At 41.8% G+C, this 19,453-nt stretch overlaps 1 protein-coding gene across 3 annotated transcripts in view; it reads left to right on the forward strand.

The window, feature by feature from the left end:
- The first annotated feature begins 12,590 nt into the window (after nt 1-12,590).
- The window catches only part of ror2 (receptor tyrosine kinase-like orphan receptor 2), a 250,042-nt gene continuing 243,179 nt past the window's right edge, over nt 12,591-19,453 (forward strand). For all 3 annotated transcript variants that reach the window (XM_080188746.1, XM_080188747.1, XM_080188748.1), the window contains exon 1: nt 12,591-13,022. In XM_080188746.1, the coding sequence (XP_080044872.1) occupies nt 12,929-13,022 (94 nt within the window). In that variant the 5' untranslated portion in view covers nt 12,591-12,928. The remainder of the gene's footprint in view (nt 13,023-19,453) is intronic.

Genomic DNA, 19,453 nt, shown 5'->3' on the forward strand with positions numbered 1-19,453 from the left:
GATTCAAGTGTGTGAAAGTCAGACAACTCCGAGTCAAAGACACGTAGAGAAAAGTTTGTCTTTACTGGGGAGCCTCTACACTGGTGAGTGCTGACTGGCTTCTTCCACCCTTGTGCTGCCAAAAGATTCACGTGTGACTCTGAAGAAAAAATGTAAAATAAGTAACTATTCCAGTACTCCACTGCCAAAGGAACTTCAGCCCATGTCTCGGGCTGGCTTGGTAATTCCAATTTGTTGGTCTAATGATCATTGCTCAGACCCGCGATGGCCTTTGGCAAAAAGAACCTGGTCATTTTCCCAGTTTGGAGTTTTCTCAGGTTAACAGGATCTCCAAAGAGGATCCACAGTGCCTTTCCACTCCTCCTCCTATTTCAAACAAAACTCTGAGAAATAAACCTTTCCATTCCTTGTTGCAATTAAAAAAAAACTCATTGCAAAACTGTAAAGTTGAAAACCAAATTGGAAATGTAAACAGAAGATTACCCGGTACAGGTTGACCTGGAACTATGACGAGCAGCGCCTGTGTTCAAACAGGAATCCTGCTGCATATACACCATATCCCCTCCCCACCTTAAAGCAGCAAAAGGCAATGGGAGCTTCTCATTTGAGTTAATACAGTCAGTGCTCATCTTCAAGAATTATAAAACAGGGACTTTAATTTCTGAAAAAGATGTATCCACAAATTCAGAGAAAACAAATCGTTTGTTTTTATGAAACACAGAGTGACAGCAGGAGATGACGTTGCCTCTCACTTTTAAACTTACTCCCCCAGTGGGGTTAGAAAGAACAAAGTGCAGAATTTTTATCTTATCTAGGAAGGTCATGGTCCCACTTAGCTAAATGAATCTCTAATATAATCTGAGATGCTCTTGCCTCCCTGGAGTGAACTTCTGAAATTTGTCAATCATGATTTCGTGCACATATCAACAATCAAGTTGACATTGTAACATAGATGGACTGTCAAGATTACCCAGTAATTCGTCAGACTACTCAAGCGGAAGTATCTTGTTTTGAACAGTTAGACAGTACACCAGTCACTTCTAGACAATGAGGAAGTACACTCAGAATCATCTGATATGCTCAGAAATGACAGACATGGTATTATGAGGGAAGACCTCTCTGCATTATTAATGATGAAGAGGTAACTACGTTCAGCATGCAACTTGTTGAAATCTCCAAATCATACAACCGCAACAACAAGGACAAATGGAACGGCAGGAACATGATGTCTTCCACTAAGGACCAGGGGTTTTAGCTAAGAATTACTCAATAGGGGAGAAATGGGTTCCTGCCATGAACCTTGCACAGACTGGATCTGTCTTGTATACTGGCCAAACCAGAGATGATGTCAACCAGAGAGGAGGCGTGCTGTTGGTGGGGAAAACCAATCTACTGGAAATAGAACACGCTGAAAATCCAGGTTCAACTCTACAAAGTTCTGACCTGAACCTTCCTGCAACCCTGACAACGACAGACACCGTTGAGGATAACAACACCTCAGCTTCAAACTAAGCATAGCGTCAACCCTTAGTTACAACCTGACGCCACTCAAACCAACCAATGATGATTGTACAAACACAGAAATGCCAGAGGTTGTAACCAGTGCAAAGAAGAAGACACTAGAGACAAGCCAACAACTGTTTTGAGAACAATGACCTCTAGACCATCTGATTTACTGGTTTTTATTTATTATTGTTCAAGTTGTATTTCTTTGAATTTGTTGGGGACATCCAATTTAAAAGAAGAGGAAAGGTTATTTATTAATATTGATTCTTGGTAACCGCACTAAACACTGTATTGATACAGTTACGTATTTACCAGAAGTGATGTCACAGGTCAGTAGTGCAGGAAGCTGCCAGAATGAAAAAGCAGCCTGTGGACATCACCTTGTAAATAAAGTTCTGTTATTTTTAACCTTTTGTGCTTCCTAGTGTCAATTCTCTAATCTACAACAAATGGAAAAACAGTGATAGAATAATAGAGTCGAGCACTGTTATCTCTCTTTCCTGTGATCTCTACTGTTAAGAAGGACAAAAGCAGAAATGTCATGGGAACAGCATTATGTCTAAGTCACATGCTACCTCTTGAACTTAACACAATTTTTGCATCATTGCTGAGTCAATATCCTGGAATTTCCTACTTTACGCCTACAACACAAGGACTTCAGTTGCTCAAAGAGGTCAGCCACCACTACTGTTTTAGGGCAATGAGAAACAGGCAATAAATGCAGCCTTGTCAGGACCAAGCATGTCCTGAGAACAAAAATACTTTCAATTCAATTCCTGCTGTATATTGTAACGTTTCAGTTGTCGTTCTATTTCACAACCGCCAATTCAGCTGAAATTCCTGCAAGTAATATCAATGTACACACTGCACCATTATATTTAAATGGCACAAAAACTTGTTTGACTATAGCAGATTTTACTATAATAGAGATATTAAAGTTGATTTTTCAATCTACCGTACATAAGAAACAGATGCATAATGGGTGTAACCAACTCAAAAGGGTGGAGATGTTTTGCACCCCTTCCAATTTTGTGGTCAGGTTTTGTATTGGCGCCACATGTGCCTGTTAGTTTGCAGTTTCTAATAATATAATTGCAGTCCAATTTCATAACTTAGTCCTCCATACAACTTTCCAGCCTTTATGCCAAATGGCATTCAGTCAACTGTCAGCCCATGTAAAATGCTATACAGAAATTCTGATAATGCCCTTGGAGCGTGGCAAGGTAGGACTGCTGTCGGTCATACAGTGGCACTGTCCCAAAGCCCCTACGCAACAGAAACAGGCACATGCGACAGTAATGTCATCACTAACGTGCCCTCGCTCAACTCTGGCAGAATGTTGGAGCAGCTCTAGACTTGTCCATTAGGACATGGGCAACAAACAGGCTACCTAAACTGAAGATTTGAATGCCTGCTTTTGGATCAATTATTATTTGAATCCCTTGCTGACATACTGTCCAGTAAGGTGAGTATGCTGGCTACCAGCAGGCACCCTTATCCCAAACACAATACAACACATTAACCAGGATTACTGGAGGTTCCCAGATGCTGACAAATGTGCCTCAGAAAATGACTTTGGAATGTAGGGCTGCAGAGTGAAAGAAAAGCCCACCGCATTTTTCCAAAGTTGCTGACATAATGGGAAAGTAGTGATGACCCAGACACAGTGACAGATGCCTTACTCCTAAAATACCTCATTTCCCCAGAAACGAGCAAAGGAGGTAGGTTTTAATTATATTACACTGAATTATTTGGACCAGAACTTGCAAGGAGTGCCCATATAAGTTAGATTGCCCCCCAACTCCATTTTACTTAACTTAGTCTGCAGCTGCACACTTCTCGCCTTGTCTTCCAACCCTGGCCTTGTTATCAAGGTGCCTGGTTCCATAGTCCTTTCGGTAGAAAGCAGAAGAGTCAGGCAAAGTGAAGCCGTGCCATTTTTTTAAACAGAACCAGCTGCCGTAAATCAGTTAGCTTAAAGATCCCAGCCACAATGAAAAGGTGTGAGAGAGGAGTTAAGGTTGATGGGTAGGATGGGAGTGGTGGTGTGGGGGCAAATAGTCAGCAGGAGGGGGAGGGGATGCAGGTAGTTAGGGGATCGGGTGACCAGGGAGATCAGGTGGTGTTGGGAAAGGAAGGATAGCCAGAGAGTTGGAGGGAATCAGGGGTTATGAGTAGTCGGGGGTGGGGGGTCAGCAGAGTACTGGCGAGAGTTGAGGTGGGGGGGGCATGTTTGTGAGATTCTGCAAGATATTCGAGAATTGGGGTGGTCCAGGAGATGGGGTGTATTTCGATTGGGTGCGTGGGGTAGTAGTCAGGAAAGGGTCCAGTGGGGGCAGTAGAATAGTTATACAGGAGTTAGAAGTGGTTTTAACCCTTTTATTCTTCTAAGGAAGTCTGAACCAAAAGAAGTCTCCAATTTAAATCAGAATTTCAAGTGACCCCCCAGTACATGTTCAGGGGTTCTCCAGGGTATGGCCCTCTGGAGAATGCAAGGTTAGTGTCTTTGAATTTACAGCAAAGATTTTCAGCATATTTAGTCTTTGCTGGTGCATTCTCTCCATACAAGCCTTCTCTAATTCTATTCCATCAACCAGGTCAGCATATCTTTCTATTCCTTTTTTCCTTGATACATTTATCTGGCTTCTTCTTAAAGGCATCTGTGCTATTTGCCTCAACTATTCCATGTGCTGGCAAGTTCCACATTCCAACCACGCGCTGTGTAAAGAAGTTTCTTCTGAATTATTTGTTGGATTTATAAATAGCCACCTTATATTTATGAACCCGAATTTTGGACCCACCTACAGGTGGAAACAAAATCTTCAAATCTACCCTATCAAACTCTCTCATACCTTTAGGGACCTCTATCAGGTCTTTCTCCCCGCACCCCCCATGCTTTTTTGTGTCTGGGAAAAGAGATTGATCAATCTTTCCTCTTGTTATAACCTTTTAGTTTTCAGTCTTTGTAAATCTCTGATGTGCCTTCTCCAATGCCCCATACCCTTTCTAAAATAAGGAGTCCAGAATTTATACAATAGCCTGTGTGGTTTAACCAAGACTGTATAGAAGTTTAGCATAGAGTTGCTTGATAGAATAGAACTTGAGTAATGCTGTAGAAAAAAGAAACATTGCTAAAGCTTTTCATCTGGCTCTCAAGTGGACAAATACAAGAATGCCAAATCTCAAACAATCACACCAATTTATACTGCGGGAGAAAAGGCTGGCCAGCCGATTCTATACCAGCAGCTAGATATACTAACAGCCAATGAGCTCATTATGTGGCTCACCGACACTTAATAGAAATATAGCATTAATACTTGGGGACCTGGTCTCTGAGAACAAAAGAAATATGTTCAAGCCTTGTCCAGCTTAGGGAGCCCATAGTTCCCCATTGCACTCTATGTCAATGCCTCATTCAGTTTGTCAATAAATTAGTATACTTTTCTACTATAGTATAAATTGTGATTATTTGAAATTTGGCATTTTTGTATTTGGCTTCATGACAAGATGAAAGGCTTCTGCAACGAAGCAATTTTTCAGCAATATTCAATGAACTTCCTTGCGTTTCAATTCTATATATCTAAGAATGTACCCATTGCATTGTTTAAAGTTGTTAAAAATTTTATAATCTTGCTGACTTTTGATATTAATTCTAATGATTTGTGAATATACAAAGAACAACCCAGCACGGGAAACAGGCCCTTCGGCCCAACGAGCCCGCGCCGCCGCATCACCCTACACCTATTCTACCCTGCGTGTCTACGAATGGAACCCCTAACTTAGCCAGATTCAGGGGAGAATAGTGTCAATTTGGTAAACCAATCAGCCTAAGAGCACATCTTCGGGGTGTGGGAGGAAACCGGAGCGCCCGGAGGAAACCCAAGCAACCACAGGGAGAATGCACAAACTCCCACAGACACAGGCCCAAATCCATGTATCTGCACAGCCAGCAGTGCTAGTCACCGAGCTGTTGCAGCGCCCGTCTACCGGTCCAGGATCAAGCACACACACCGACCCGAAGTACTAGGCCACTCCCGGAACCTCCAAGAGCAGCTCACGCACGACCCACTGTGTGCATGCCCCTCGTTTGACAACGAGGTGGACCTCCACCTGCGGAATAAAAAGACAAAAACGTTAACTTACAAGTCTGCATTTCCGGTGTCTCCCGAGGTTCTGACCTTATTTAATAGCCCCTACTATAGCCCTCCATCCTCGTTTCACTCATGTGTCTGTCTAACTGAACCTTAAACGAGTCCAACGTTCCTGCCTCCACCACCCTACTCGGTAGTGTGTTCCATACCCCCACAACTCTCTGCGTAAAGAACCTTCCTCTCCCCCCTCACCCTTAAATCATGACCTCTCATATTTGTACCCAGTCTAGGGAGCAGTCTCTCACTATTGACTCTATCTATTCCCTTCAGTATCTTATATACCTCTATCATGTCCCCCCTCAACCTCCGTCTTTCCAAGGAGAAAAGTCCCAGTTTCTCCAATCTTTCCTCATAACCCAGCCCCTCCATGCCAGGCAACATCCTGGTAAACCTCCTCTGAACCCTCTCCAGAGCCTCCACGTCCTTCCGGTAGTAAGGTGACCAGAACTGGACGCAGTACTCCAAATGCGGTCTAACCAACGTTCTATACAACTGAAACATTAGATGGCAGCTTTTATATTCTATACCCCTTCCTGTAAAGGCTAGCATTCCATAAGCCTTCCTAACAACCTTCTCCACTTGTGTCGCAACCTTCATGGATTTGTGAACCTGCACTCCCAGGTCCCTCTGTATCTCTATACTCCTAATCGGTCTACCTTTTATCACATAGCTCCTCTCTGCATTATTCCTTCCAAAATGCATCACCTCGCATTTGTCAGGATTAAATTCCATCTGCCACCTATCTGCCCAATGCACCAACCTATCTATATTCTGTTGTATCACCTGACATTCCACTTCAGTACCCGCCAACCCTGCCATCTTGGTGTCATCTGCAAACTTGCTGATCACACCACCTACGCTCTCTTCCAAGTCATTTATGTATGCTACAAAGAGGAGAGGTCCCAGTACTGAGCCCTGCGGCACACCACTGGTCACTGGCCTCCAGCCTGAAAAGGTCCCCTCCACAACTACCCTCTGTCTCCTATTGCCCAGCCAGTTCTCAATCCACCTAGCTACCTGACCTCGTATCCCATGCGCCTTAACCTTTTCTACCAGCCTACCGTGAGGGACTTTGTCAAACGCCTTACTGAAATCCATATAGATGACATCAACGGCTCTCCCATCGTCAACCGTTTTTGTCACCTCCTCAAAGAATTCCACCAGATTCGTAAGGCAAGACCTCCCTCTAACAAAGCCATGTTGCGTATCCCTAATCAGATAGCAACGCTCCAAATGCTCATACATCCTACCCCTAAGTATTTTTTCCATTAATTTCCCTACCACCGATGTCAAACTCACCGGTCTATAATTTCCAGGGTTATCCCTACTACCTTTTTTAAACAGCAGTACCACATTTGCTACCCTCCAGTCTTCTGGGACCTCACCTGTGTCCAAAGAAGAGACAAAGATTTGCGCCAGAGGCCCAGCAATTTCATCTTTCACCTCCCTAAGCAGCCTGGGATAAATACCATCAGGCCCCGGAGCTTTATCCGTCCTTACGCTACCTAAAAGCCCTAGCACTTCCTCCCTCGTAATAGATATTTCCTGCAACTGATCCTCAGCTCCCTCCAAGAGACCGCACGATTCCGAACCCCTCTCCTTCGTGAATACCGACGCAAAGTATTCATTCAGGAGCTCCCCCATTCCCTCCGACTCAATACATAACTCCCCACTTTTGTCCCTAAGAGGACCAATTTTCCCTCTAACTACTTTCTTGCTCCTAATATAGGAATAAAATGCTTTTGGATTTTCCTTAATCCTACCAGCCAAAGCCATTTCATGCCCTCTCTTCGCCCTTCTAATTCCCCTTTTTAGCTCCCTCCTACTCTCTCTATATTCCTCCAGCGCACTGTCCGTACCCAGTTGTTTCGACCTAACATACGCCTCCCTCTTCTTCCAGACCAAGTCTTCAATACCCCCTGTAATCCACGGCTCTCTAATCCTACCTTTCCCATCCTTCCGCTTAACCGGAACATACCTCCCCTGCAACCATTTCATTTTGCCCTTAAAAGCCTCCCACTTGCCAACCGTGGACTTTCCAGCTAACAGTCCCTCCCAATCAGTGTCCTGCAGCTCCCTCCTAATCCTGCTATAGCTCGCCTTTCCCCAGTTCAGCACACTCCCGTTCGGCCGGCACTCATCCCTTTCCATTTTTATCCTAAAGTAGACGGATTTGTGGTCACTGTTAGCCACATGTTCGCCTACCTCTACCTCAACCACCTGCCCTGGCTCATTACCCAACACTTAATCCAGTATAGCCCCTCCCCTAGTCGGGCTAGTTACATACTGCTCTCGAGACCCTTCCAAAACACATTTCACAAACTCCTCTCCCTCCGTACCCCCAGCTCTAGGCCCCCTCCAATTCACTCCAGGTAGATTAAAGTCATCCACTACAACCACCCTATTCTTCCCGCACCTATCCAAAACGCCCCTGCAAATGCCTTCCTCCACTGACCTCAGGCTGTTGGGTGGCCTATAGTACACCCCTAGCAACGTAATCTCTCCCATTTTATTTCTCAACTCCACCCACAGTGACTCAATCCCTATCTCTTCCATATTGTCTAGGAATATGTATTCCTAGATCCTTTTGTTCCTTGACTCCAATTAACCTTTTATTTTCTAAAGAATATGAGGGGTCTGCTTTTTCTCCCAACAAAAGGCACCATCTCCTGCTTTTCTGTTTGAAATTTGTTTGCCATTTGCACACACAATGTGCATTTACAAACATCTTGAATTTGTTGCAGTTTTCCTCAGTACTAACTAGAACCCCCAACTGGCTGTAACTGGCAAATTTTGAAATTGAGCTTCTGATTCACCAGTACATAATGTTTATTTAAATAGAAAAAAATAGTGCTCCCAGCAGTGAGTTGTGTGGAGCAGAATTCCCACCAATCGGAGCCATTGCCTTGAACCCCATTGTCATTTTTTGGATTGTTAAGCGTCTTCATAATTTTCTGTTTTGTTGCAATAAGGCAGGTAGGCGAATAGCTTGCATGATGAATCAGGTTAGAAAGGTGGAGGAATAGGGAGAAGGTGTTAGTGAGGGAATTCCAAAGAAAAGGATGGGATGATGTGAATGGCTCCTCCACCAACGGTTGGACAAAGAGACAAGCAATGCTCTCAGAGGAATAGACTGTTCTGCAGGGAATACAGTGCTTGAGGAAATTGCAGAGATTTATGTAGGGAAGGTAATAAAGGCATTAATAAACAAAGATAAGAATTTCATTGGAGACGTAGACCAGTAAGGACATGGGTGATAGACAAAGTGAGCTCAGAGAGTATCAGTGAACAGGTAATTGGTGAGTAAGTACTGCTTGATAGCGCTATTGACAACACTTCCCTTCACTTTGCTGATGATTGAAAAATCAGACTAATGGGATGATAATTGGCAAACTTTTTGTGATGGTACATAACTAGGCAACTTTTTACTTTGTCATACAGATGGCAATATTCTATTTGTACTGGAACAGTTTCACTAGAGGCATGAGTAGTTCTGGAGCATAGGTCTTAAGAATTACAGCTGGCGTGTTGTTGGGGCCCATACCTTTTCCTATGTTAGTGCACTCAGTCATTTGTTAATGTCACGTGGAGTGAATTGATCTGGCTGACAATTGGTTTCTGTGATCCTGGGCACCTCAAGAAAAGGCCATGATGGATCATCTTCTGGCTTAAGTTGGTTGCAGTTACTTAAGCCTTGTCTCTAACCCTCAAATGCTGGTGTTTACCATTACTGAAGATGGGGATATTCAGCCTCCTCCTCCCATTTATTGTTTAATTGTCTACCACCATTCATAACTTGGTGTGATAGAACTGCAGAGTTTTGAGTTGATCTGTTGGTTGCGGGATAGCTTAGCTCTGCCTATAGCATACATGTTTCCCCTGTTTAACATGCATGCAGTCCTGTGTTAAAGTTTCTTTAGGTTGGCAACTCACTTTTAGGCACTGCTCCTGGCATGTTCTCCAACTGATTAAATTAGGGTTGATTCCCTGGCTTGATGGCTATAGTAGAGAGTAAGGCAAATGTTAGGCCATGAGATCGCAAACTGTAGCAGAATACAAATATTTTGCTGCTGATGGCCTGCAGCATCTATGGATATCCAGTTTTGAACTGCTCTGAGTCTATCATACTTACTGCACAGCAGAATGGAGTATGTCCTCAGTGTTAAGATGGGCTCTGTCTCCATAAGAACTGTGCAGAAGTCATTCCTACCAGTACTGCCATGAACTGATGTATCTGAGAGAGGTAGATTGGGAGCTTAAGGTTAAGCAGATTTTCTTTCCCTGGTTTTCTCATGCCTGCAACAGGCCAGGTCTCATAGAACCCCTACAGTGCAGAAGAAGGCTGTTTGGCCATTGAGTCTGCACTGATCACAATCCCACCTGTGCCCTATCCACATTACCCCATGCATTTACCCCAGTGAGTCCCTCTGACACTAAGGGGCAATTATCCTGGCCAATTCATCTAACATGCACATTTTTGGACAGCGGGAGGAAACCAGAGCACCTGGAGGAAACCCACGCAGACACGGGGAGAACGTGCAGACAGTGACCAAGCTGGGAATCAAACCCCAGTCCCTGGTACTGTGAGGCAGCAGTGCTAACCACTGTGCTACTATGCCACCCAGTCTATCAGCCAGGTCCTCAGAACTCAATCAGCTTGGTCAACAGTGGTGCCACTGAACCATACTTGGTAATCGACTTCGAAGTGCCCACACAGTGCATTTTCTATGTCCTTCTTCCCCTCAGTGCTTCCTCCAAGATATAAAAAAACATGGGGACAAAGGAAAGGAGTAGGCTGTTCAGCCCATCGGGCCTGCTTTGCAATTCAATACAATCATGGATGATCATCCACTTCAGTGCCTTTTTCCCACATTTATCCTCACATCCTTCTATCATATTAGTGTTTAGAAATCTGTCAATCTCTACTTTAAGCATACTCATTGACTATGCTTCCACAACCCTCTGGGGTACAGAATTCTAAAGATTCTGAATTAAAAAAAAACTCTTCTTCTTGGTCCTGTGTGGATTTTGAAATTTGATTCTTCAGAGAGCTGGCATCGGCAGTATATGCTTTTAGAAATTAACTAGTGACTCAGGTCCTGGCCCTATAGACAGTGCTTTGTTTTATTTGTTAATTGGTCAGCTTTAGTTAATTTTCCACTTGGGCTTGTACATACATGTGGAAATGATAGTGATATATATATTACATAGTCTGTCTCTGCAAAGTTTATCCTATTAAACCCAACTTGTCCATGCCAAATATTTATGCTCCACTTGAGTTTCTTACCATCCTTTCTGATTTAACTCTGTCAGAGTAACCCTCTATTCCATTCCCCCCAGATGCACATGCCATCCACTTTAACCACACACTATGTGGCGAGTTACACACCCTTTCCACTCTCTGGGTAAAGGAATTTCTTCAGAACAGCCTAGTGATTAATTGATGATTATCTTGCGTTGATTACCTTTAGTTTTCCTCTTTCCTTTAAGTGGGCATGCTTTCTCAAATAGAATGTTTCATAACTCTAAAGCCCTCCAATTCACCACTCTAGTTTTCAAGAGAGAAAATGTCTGTTTATTCTTTCCCAATAGCTACTAATTACCTCAAAGTCCTGGAGGCAACCTTCTAATTTTATTTGGACCCTCTCACTGCCTCTGTATCCCTTTTATATAGATCATGATGACCAGAACTGTTCACAGTATGGCAAATATGGTGCAAATATAGTTTAGCATGACTTCTCTGCTTTTCATTCCTGTCTTGAGAATCAAACCTGAGTGCTAAGCTTGCCTGTTTTATGACCATACACTAACCTGCCTGGCCACTATTAGTCCATTGTGTTTGTACTCCCAGGTCCTTTAGTCCCTCTACCCCATTTAGTTTAGGCTCATACTCTCTGGAATTTAGAAGGATGAGGGGAGATTAAATTGTGGTATACAAGATGATAAAATGTATGAATAAAATAAATGTGGAGCGGATACTTCCTCTTGTGGGACATTCTAAGATGAATAATCATAGTCTTAGGATAAGGGGTAGCAAATTTAAAAGAGTTGAGGAGAAACTACTTCTCCCAGAGGGTTGTCAATCTGTGGAATTCACTACCCCCAAGTGTGGTGAATGCTGGGACAGTGAGTAAATTTAAGATGTTTAATTTTAAATGGGTTGAAGGGTTATGGGGAGAAGGCAAGAAAATGGGGATGAGGAGCATAATGGCCATGATTGAATGGCAGAACAGACTCAATGGGCCACATGGGGAGGAGAAGGCCTAGTGATATTATCACTAGACTATTAATCCAGAAACTCAGCTTATGTTCTGGGGACCCAGCTTCGAATCCCACCATGACAGCTGGTGGAATTTGAATTCAATAAAAAATATCTGGAGTTAACCTGCTAATGATCATGAAACCATTGTCAATTGTTGGAAAAACCTATCTGGTTTGCTAATGTCTTTTAGGGATGAAAATCTGCCATCCTTACCTAGTCTGGCCTATATGTGACTCCAGAGCCACAGCAATGTGGTTGACTTTTAACTGCCCTTCAAGGGCAACTAGAGATGGGCAATAAATACTGGCCATCCAGCGAGACCCATGTCCCACGAATGAATTAAAAAAAGGATAATTCTGCTTCTATGAACTTATGTATCTCCTGCTGAACGATATTAATTTTTGCCTTTCCCGTGTACTTTTTTTGCTGCTTATGAATTAGATTCGTTAATTTCCAGCATCCCTTTGCCAGTTCTCCAGAGAGACCTTTCCCTCTCCGCCAGGATGCGCTGTTAACTTGGTTTTTGCCCTGACCAGGATGGAGCGGCAGCGGGAACGAGCAGAGAGGCGCACCGCGCGTTCTCGGGGGAGGGTCGCGCGCGCGTCGGGCACGGAGATGGGTGCGCGCACACGTTCCCACAGACTGAAGTTTGAAGTTGTTGGGGGGGGGAAAGATTAAAAAAAGCAGAGTGTTTGTAGGAGAAAGCCCCGCTCCGGCTCTCAGTGACTGTGGGAGATGTTGCTAAAGGAAAACTCTGGCCGGGAAGACGCCTCCAGAATCTGAGGAGCTCAGGGACAACTTGGAATTGAGTCGCTGGAGGATCCTTGGAGGAGAGAGCAAGGGGGCTTTGTATAGAGGCTCCTTTCTTGCTGCTCCTTCTCGTGGTTGTGTGCTGCCTCCCTTGGGGAGTGGGGGAGCGCTCCGTCCCTCTCCCTGGATGAAACTACACCGAGCCGCTCTCTTTCAATCTTAAAATACCTGGTGCGCTCCGCATCTAACTGACCCAGTGATGTACAAAACCAGGATAAAGTCGACACTTTTTGGGAAAAACTTCGTGCTGCTCCTGTTCATGTGCTACCCGCTTTTCGGGGAGATTTCAACAGGTAAGGATTTCAAAGAGAAGTGGATTTGCGGGGAGAGAATGAACGGATTGTCTGATGCTTTTCTGCTTGTATGCCCCAACTCACCAAGTGGAAAGAGTGAACCATTCGGCCCATCCCGCCCCTGGTACCTCTTCATTTCTCTGCAGTGATTTTTGTAACTCAAGTCCCAGAGGAGGGTTTTTTTTTGTTGTTGGTACCCTCATCAGATTTCTTAACTTAAATGTTATATGTTTGGTTCGAGAAATTTAGGCGTTTGTTTTTTGCTCCTTTAGTTTATATGTTCACGGCAAACAGTGCTGGCCAAGGTAAACTCGGAATAAACGCTTCTCATTTCCTGTCTGCCTTGCTGAATGCATGTTTGGAATCAGGAAGCATCACGCTTCACGTTAACAAGCAATGCAATTGTGTTTTAGAGGTTGCTAAACTCGGTGATTAACATTTGACCTCTGTTTGTGAGTTACATTTTCATCAGATTTCCAGTTTGCACCGAGAGACCAGACTGCTGTGATGTGTTCCTTTTTTTTGTCTCCCCCAAAATGTAGTTGCTAAAGTTTTTTTTACCCAAGGGATGAGGTGATTGCATTCATTCGAGGCTAATTTTGGTAGAGCGATTTCCTGCATTTTTAACTATGCAGACGGTGAATTTTGAATGAGGGATATCGCGACCGGGGTGGGGGGGCGCCGAGTGCATAATTCTTTAAATGTTTGGGAACAGTGTTGAGTATTTATGCTGAGAGGTTTGGGGATTTCAGTTCTGGATATCAAATACATTATTGCTGGCCAGCAGCACATTTCTGAGTTCGAAGAAATCTGTTTTGTTGGTATAGTATGTTTGTATGCACTGGAAAACAGGATGAAATTGAACTGATTTGATTAGATGTCTTTGTCTATTCACTTTTCGTTAACTATTGGAATTACACCGCATTGCTTCTGCCCAGTAACTGACTGTAGGGGACAGTCATGATGCTGTAGATTAAACTGCATGTGTTAATCAACTGCATATTGAGGAGGATCTCTTCCTGGCGAATTCTTTGTCGGTCCCTCTAATCCATTTTTCTTCTCAACGGGAGGTGACAGATGCTTACGTTTCCTGTTGTTCAAAGGCAAGTTTGCTGGGTTCAGCCATTTGGTACCAACTGATGGGGGGCTGGGAAACCAAAAGCTCTGAAGCGGGATGGAATTTATTTTCAACTGGCTTCTATTGCCCCCTTTTGAACGAAGGAAGATAATGCGTGATAAGGGCCAACATTAAATCTATTGAGAGGAAGACGTGTGAGAAGAGATCAAATACTGGAATTTCAAGTGCCCACCAGTTTTGATTCTGAATTACCTACAGGCATAAGCGGGGAGGGGAGGGGGGGGGGTGAACATATTATAGTAGTTTAAACAGTGTAGATGTGTGTTGGATTTCACTTTAATATATTTATTGTTATGAACAGAAATTGGAGATGTCGGGAATCTATCAATAATGCTGAGCAGATCAGGCAGCATCCGAGGGATAAATTAAAATCTTTGGTTAACTTTTTCATGTTTATCTGTATTCCCTTTTGATATTTTGCCAAATTATTTCTTGGTGGCATCATGGAATAACAATGATGTGACAATGTTTGTGCAGAATATTAATTTTAATTCACAGCCATATAAATGAGTGAAGATGCAAAATGGTCATACTCAATGCCCTTGATGAAAGTTGTGTTGTCTTCCTTTAAAACGTGCCAACCATTTTGCTCAAGTTACCCCGTACTCAAACTAATGTGCCACTGGACAGGCAGTGCTTTTAAGCAAGTGGTTGAAATTGGCAATATGCATGCAAATATTTGTCGAGAAAATCAGATATCCATTCAGTGACTCTGTTTCTTGATGTCTTCTCTGCTGGTCCAATAGACTAGTAAAACGTTGTTTAACTAGGCTTAAAACATTGTTTTTAATGGCCCAGATTTTGCATAGGTAATGACAGCAAAACTCAACATTTGTGCTCCACAGAGACTGACATGTTCCAAATAACACTGAAAAAATAGTGTAGTGTCAGTGATTCATAGGGTTGACATGATTTTCTCCTGATTGTGATCAATGGGAATTCCAAGGATATCCAATCTTATTCTATATTTCTCATGCTAAAGACCTTGAAAAGGTTAATCTTGTTGAATGAGGGGTAACTTGGTTTGTAATAGTGTACAAACTTCATGATTACTGCTAAACACCCTCACTGGCCCTGAAAAGCAAATTTTGTATTTGTGAAACATTAGAAGTTTACATGATAAAATTTCCATATTTTTGCACTTTTCATTTTAATTTTTTTCTTCATCCAATCAAATTACTTACTTTTGCTACCTGAAATTTTAAATTGAAAGTATTCAATGCTTTTAACTTGATGATTTTGAGTCTGTGAGTATTTTTAATGTGCTTGCTGATATCGCTGCTGTTGTATGCCTGGAGATCCTTTCTATAGCACCAGACTTTAACTGCCATTAGGAAAGAGCAAGCCCATGCCACAGAGATCATTAAATCAGCTTTCTTTGAAGTCAGTGTCAAGCACTGTTGCTTCACTGCTGACCACAAACTCCAGGCTATTGTATTTTCAGTGTAAAGTAGCCCGTTGTTCCATTGATAGGAAGAACGATTTTGAGTCACACTCTTAACCTTCAATGTAAAGGAATCTGTTTGTGAGGCTGTTTGTTTCTACCTGTAGCATTGAAAAATAAATCTTTGTACATGCCACACTTCCTCTGACCTGAATAAATAAATTCATACTGTTCAATAAGTTGTGGCAGAAAATGCAATGGCTTTGCAAGATCTGTTACGTTTTCTGACTTTTGCAGAAAGATCCAGCCTAGTGATAAAAGATCACCAAGCACGTAATTGTACTAAGTCCAAAACACTGCCTTCCTGTAATGGTCACAATGGGCAGACACATGTCTACAGCCTAGGTTTCCTCCTTTCCACAGTTTGATGTTGTATTCCATTGAAGTGGCATGTGGTTGTCCTAATAAAATATATTTGCTGGGATGAAACCAGAGAAATTGTTGCAAATCTGATTCTTATTTTGGTCTACTGAAACTGACTGGCCAGAAAGCCAGCAGTCTTCATAAAACTCAGACACTGTCAAGTGTGATGGCCGCAAATGTACCTGCCTTTAGAAACTTTCAACTACGATAATACAAGCTAAATGATCCAATTGTGTGTGGACATTGTGACAATGTGTAGAATGCAATAAATAGTAATTCCACAGCCATCCAAGTTTGTCAGGTATAAGCTGCATCTTTACTTATCGGTTCAATTGAATTGCAGTGTTTTTATTCATTTATGGGATGCGGGTGTTGCAGGCTAGGTCAACATTTATCGCCCAGCCCTAATTTCCCTTCAGTAGATGCTGTCTTCTTGAATCGCCGCAGTCCTTGTGATGTAGGTACATCTGCAATGCTGTTGGGTGGGGAAATTCCTGGATTTTGACCCACCAAAGATGAAGGAACAGTGACATATTTCCAAGTCAGAATGTTTTAGGGGAACTTGCATAAACTGAGTGCTTTCATTTACTGCATATCATGCCAGCAATGTTGTAAATAATTGCAGAATACAGATCTAAATTTCCAAAACTGTGAATATGAATTATGAACTCAAAGAACTGTATAGGAAAAAATAAAATTGCAATTTTGTTTTGTTCATTTTAGATGCTACCAGTTCTAAAAGTATCAGCAAAAATTTGCACGTTCTAGGTTAACCTGAATGCAAATGAGCATAGATGATGGTGTGCAAAGGTTGCCTTCTGTAGCATTGTTGTAACTTTACCTTCACTATAAAGTTTTTATGGTGATTTTTTTTTATTCACAAGGTACCCTAGACAATTATTATAATTCAACACATGGAACTAACAAGCTCCTGAAGTTGCAGTTGTTACCAGTGCCTATTAATCTATTATTGTTGACTGTTTGTTTAATGTATTTGGAATGAAAGGCTGATGAATTGGCACTGATGGGAGGCAAGAGATGGAATGGAGGAAATAATGGCTGCTTTTGATTTAGTCATTGCTATTCACAGGGGGGAGCCTTTACCGGTTGAAATTAGATTTGAAATTGGAGCTTGCTTTAAAAGTAAGCAACTTATTATGCATCTTCAAAATATTAGCTAGCTTGTATTAAAATTTTTAAAAGAGAGAGCAGTTAAGTTTGCTTTTTATCATCGAATGGCAAACTTCACAACAAATCAGTTTTCTTTAGATCTATTTCTTTGGATCTGAAGAAAGTAATATCTAAATTGTACTGTTGTTGTGTGTAGTTCCCCACAATCAGTTTTGAAGTGATTTTATATCCTCTTGTGGTTTTAAAAAAAAGTTATACTAAAACTCCAGTTATTGGCATAGATTTCTTTGTCCTCTTTTTGAGGAGCATGAAGAATTATGTGGCCACAAAGGCTTTTATTAATTTAATGGATCCCATCTGGCAATATTTAAGTATCTTAGGTGTGCTAAAAGGAATGTCCAAATGAAATATAATCGGTTTTAAAACTTCAAAATGCTTTTTAACTGTTGTTTCCATTGAAGACTGATGTTATGTGAAACAATGATACAATTACATAGCACCAATTACATTGCTAGTTTTATGTATATTTTAAAATATATAGTGTCCAAACTATATTTCCATGTCTTATATAATAGCTCAAATGTATCTTTTTAGAAAGCAATTACTACTTTGGTAAAGTAAAGCTACTCTGAAAAAATAACATTTTACTTCTATAAGTTAGTCATTTAATACATAAATCAAATGTTGCCAAAACATTTATATTGTCTTTTCACATTTTGATTAGCTTGAAAGACATGTTTCTGTTCAAGTGAATATAATCAAGTTTAAAATGTGATGAGTCAGTTGACTAATTTTTGACCATTTCAGCAACAGGCCATAATGCAAGTAAGCTATAAGAAAACATTGATTTGCAAAGGATAAATCTTTATGGCTTGGTGAGTTGAAGATTTTCAAATGGTTGCAACCTTTGTGTGAATAAGCCAAACGTTAAATGAAGATAGGTAGTGTAGACATGAGGCTTTTCAAAAGCTCAATCCTTTAATGTGGTAACCACCCAGCTCAAACCCCTGCAAATAGGTTTTGAAATCCCTCTTCCTTTATTACTTAACAGTATTTACTTAACTTGAGGTATAGAGAGCTGATAAAATGACACCTGGGAATGTAGTATTCATTTATATGTTCCTATAATTGTGCTGCACTGTGTTGTTTGTATATTGATATCCACGATCCATTTAAATTTATGAGGAATTAAAGATAGCACAAAGTACAAGAGTTATACTATATCAAACATTGTAGACTGAACAGACCACTGTGTTGTGGAGAAGCGATTGAAGTGATTACTATAATCAAAACAGATGTAAAATGGACATAAAGATGTTACGGTGTAGTGGCAGAATTACTGTTTGCATAGAGTGCATCGTATCATTGCATCTCTGTGTCCATAACCATACATTCAGACATAAAAACTAGTTTAATTAGAAGTTGATGACAAAAGTTGAGCGTAGTGAATTGAATAGCCAGCTGTCTTTCAGCTGTATGCAGCCATATGAGTATATGGAATGAAAAGAACTGGTCTGTGGAAAGAAGGAGTTACTGTAGTAATTTTTTTAAATCGTAGAGGCTTCAATGAGTGGCTTTGTACTGTTTTCCCTTGCTAGCTGTGCATGAATTTTTGGATATTTAATTAGTTTTCATAGAATAATAGAACAAAATAGCAAAGAAGGAGGCTATTCTGCCCATATTGGCCATCATTGGTGGAGCTGCCCAAATAATTCCACAACACAAAAGCCAAATACTGCAGATGTTGGAAATACACTTCAGGTGTGCAGAGGGGAAAGTTCTGATGATGAATCATTGACTTGAACACTGCCTCAGATTCTTGCTCCCAAGGCAGGGAAATATCACAAGTTGGTAAGGATTGTCTTGGCTTGACACACCCAACTTGGGAGAAGCTTCTCCAGTATGGTGGATCGTTGCTCTGTGAGGGCGGGGGTGGCAGAAAGGAATCTGGCCCACCACCCTGGAGGTGGCCAAGAGTTGTTGAGTGCCAAGTGAGACTGTTTAAAAGACCTATCTCAGCTTTCTGGAATTTAATCCCAGCTGTTCTGTTAAATTTTAGACTCTCCAGCCCTCAAACCTCAGGCCCCATCATTGTGCCACCCATTCCCCATGCCAACTTAATGCCAATCCATGTCCTCCCAGCTATGCTCATGCTTCTTATAGCCATCATATAAACACATCCAGCATCCACCATGGTCAGACCTCAGGAGTAATAAGTGAGGTGAAACAAAATAAAGATCTAAATGTTTCCTTTACTGTGGTAAAATGCATCCTATTCATGAAAACCCACTGAAAACATTTAAGTCCCTTTAAGTAATTAATCATTGTAAAAACAAACTGACATGTTCATAACCC

Source organism: Carcharhinus amblyrhynchos, chromosome 5, assembly GCF_965287045.1.
Source record: "Carcharhinus amblyrhynchos chromosome 5, sCarAmb.v2.hapA, whole genome shotgun sequence".
NCBI classification, from domain to species: Eukaryota; Metazoa; Chordata; class Chondrichthyes; order Carcharhiniformes; family Carcharhinidae; genus Carcharhinus; species Carcharhinus amblyrhynchos.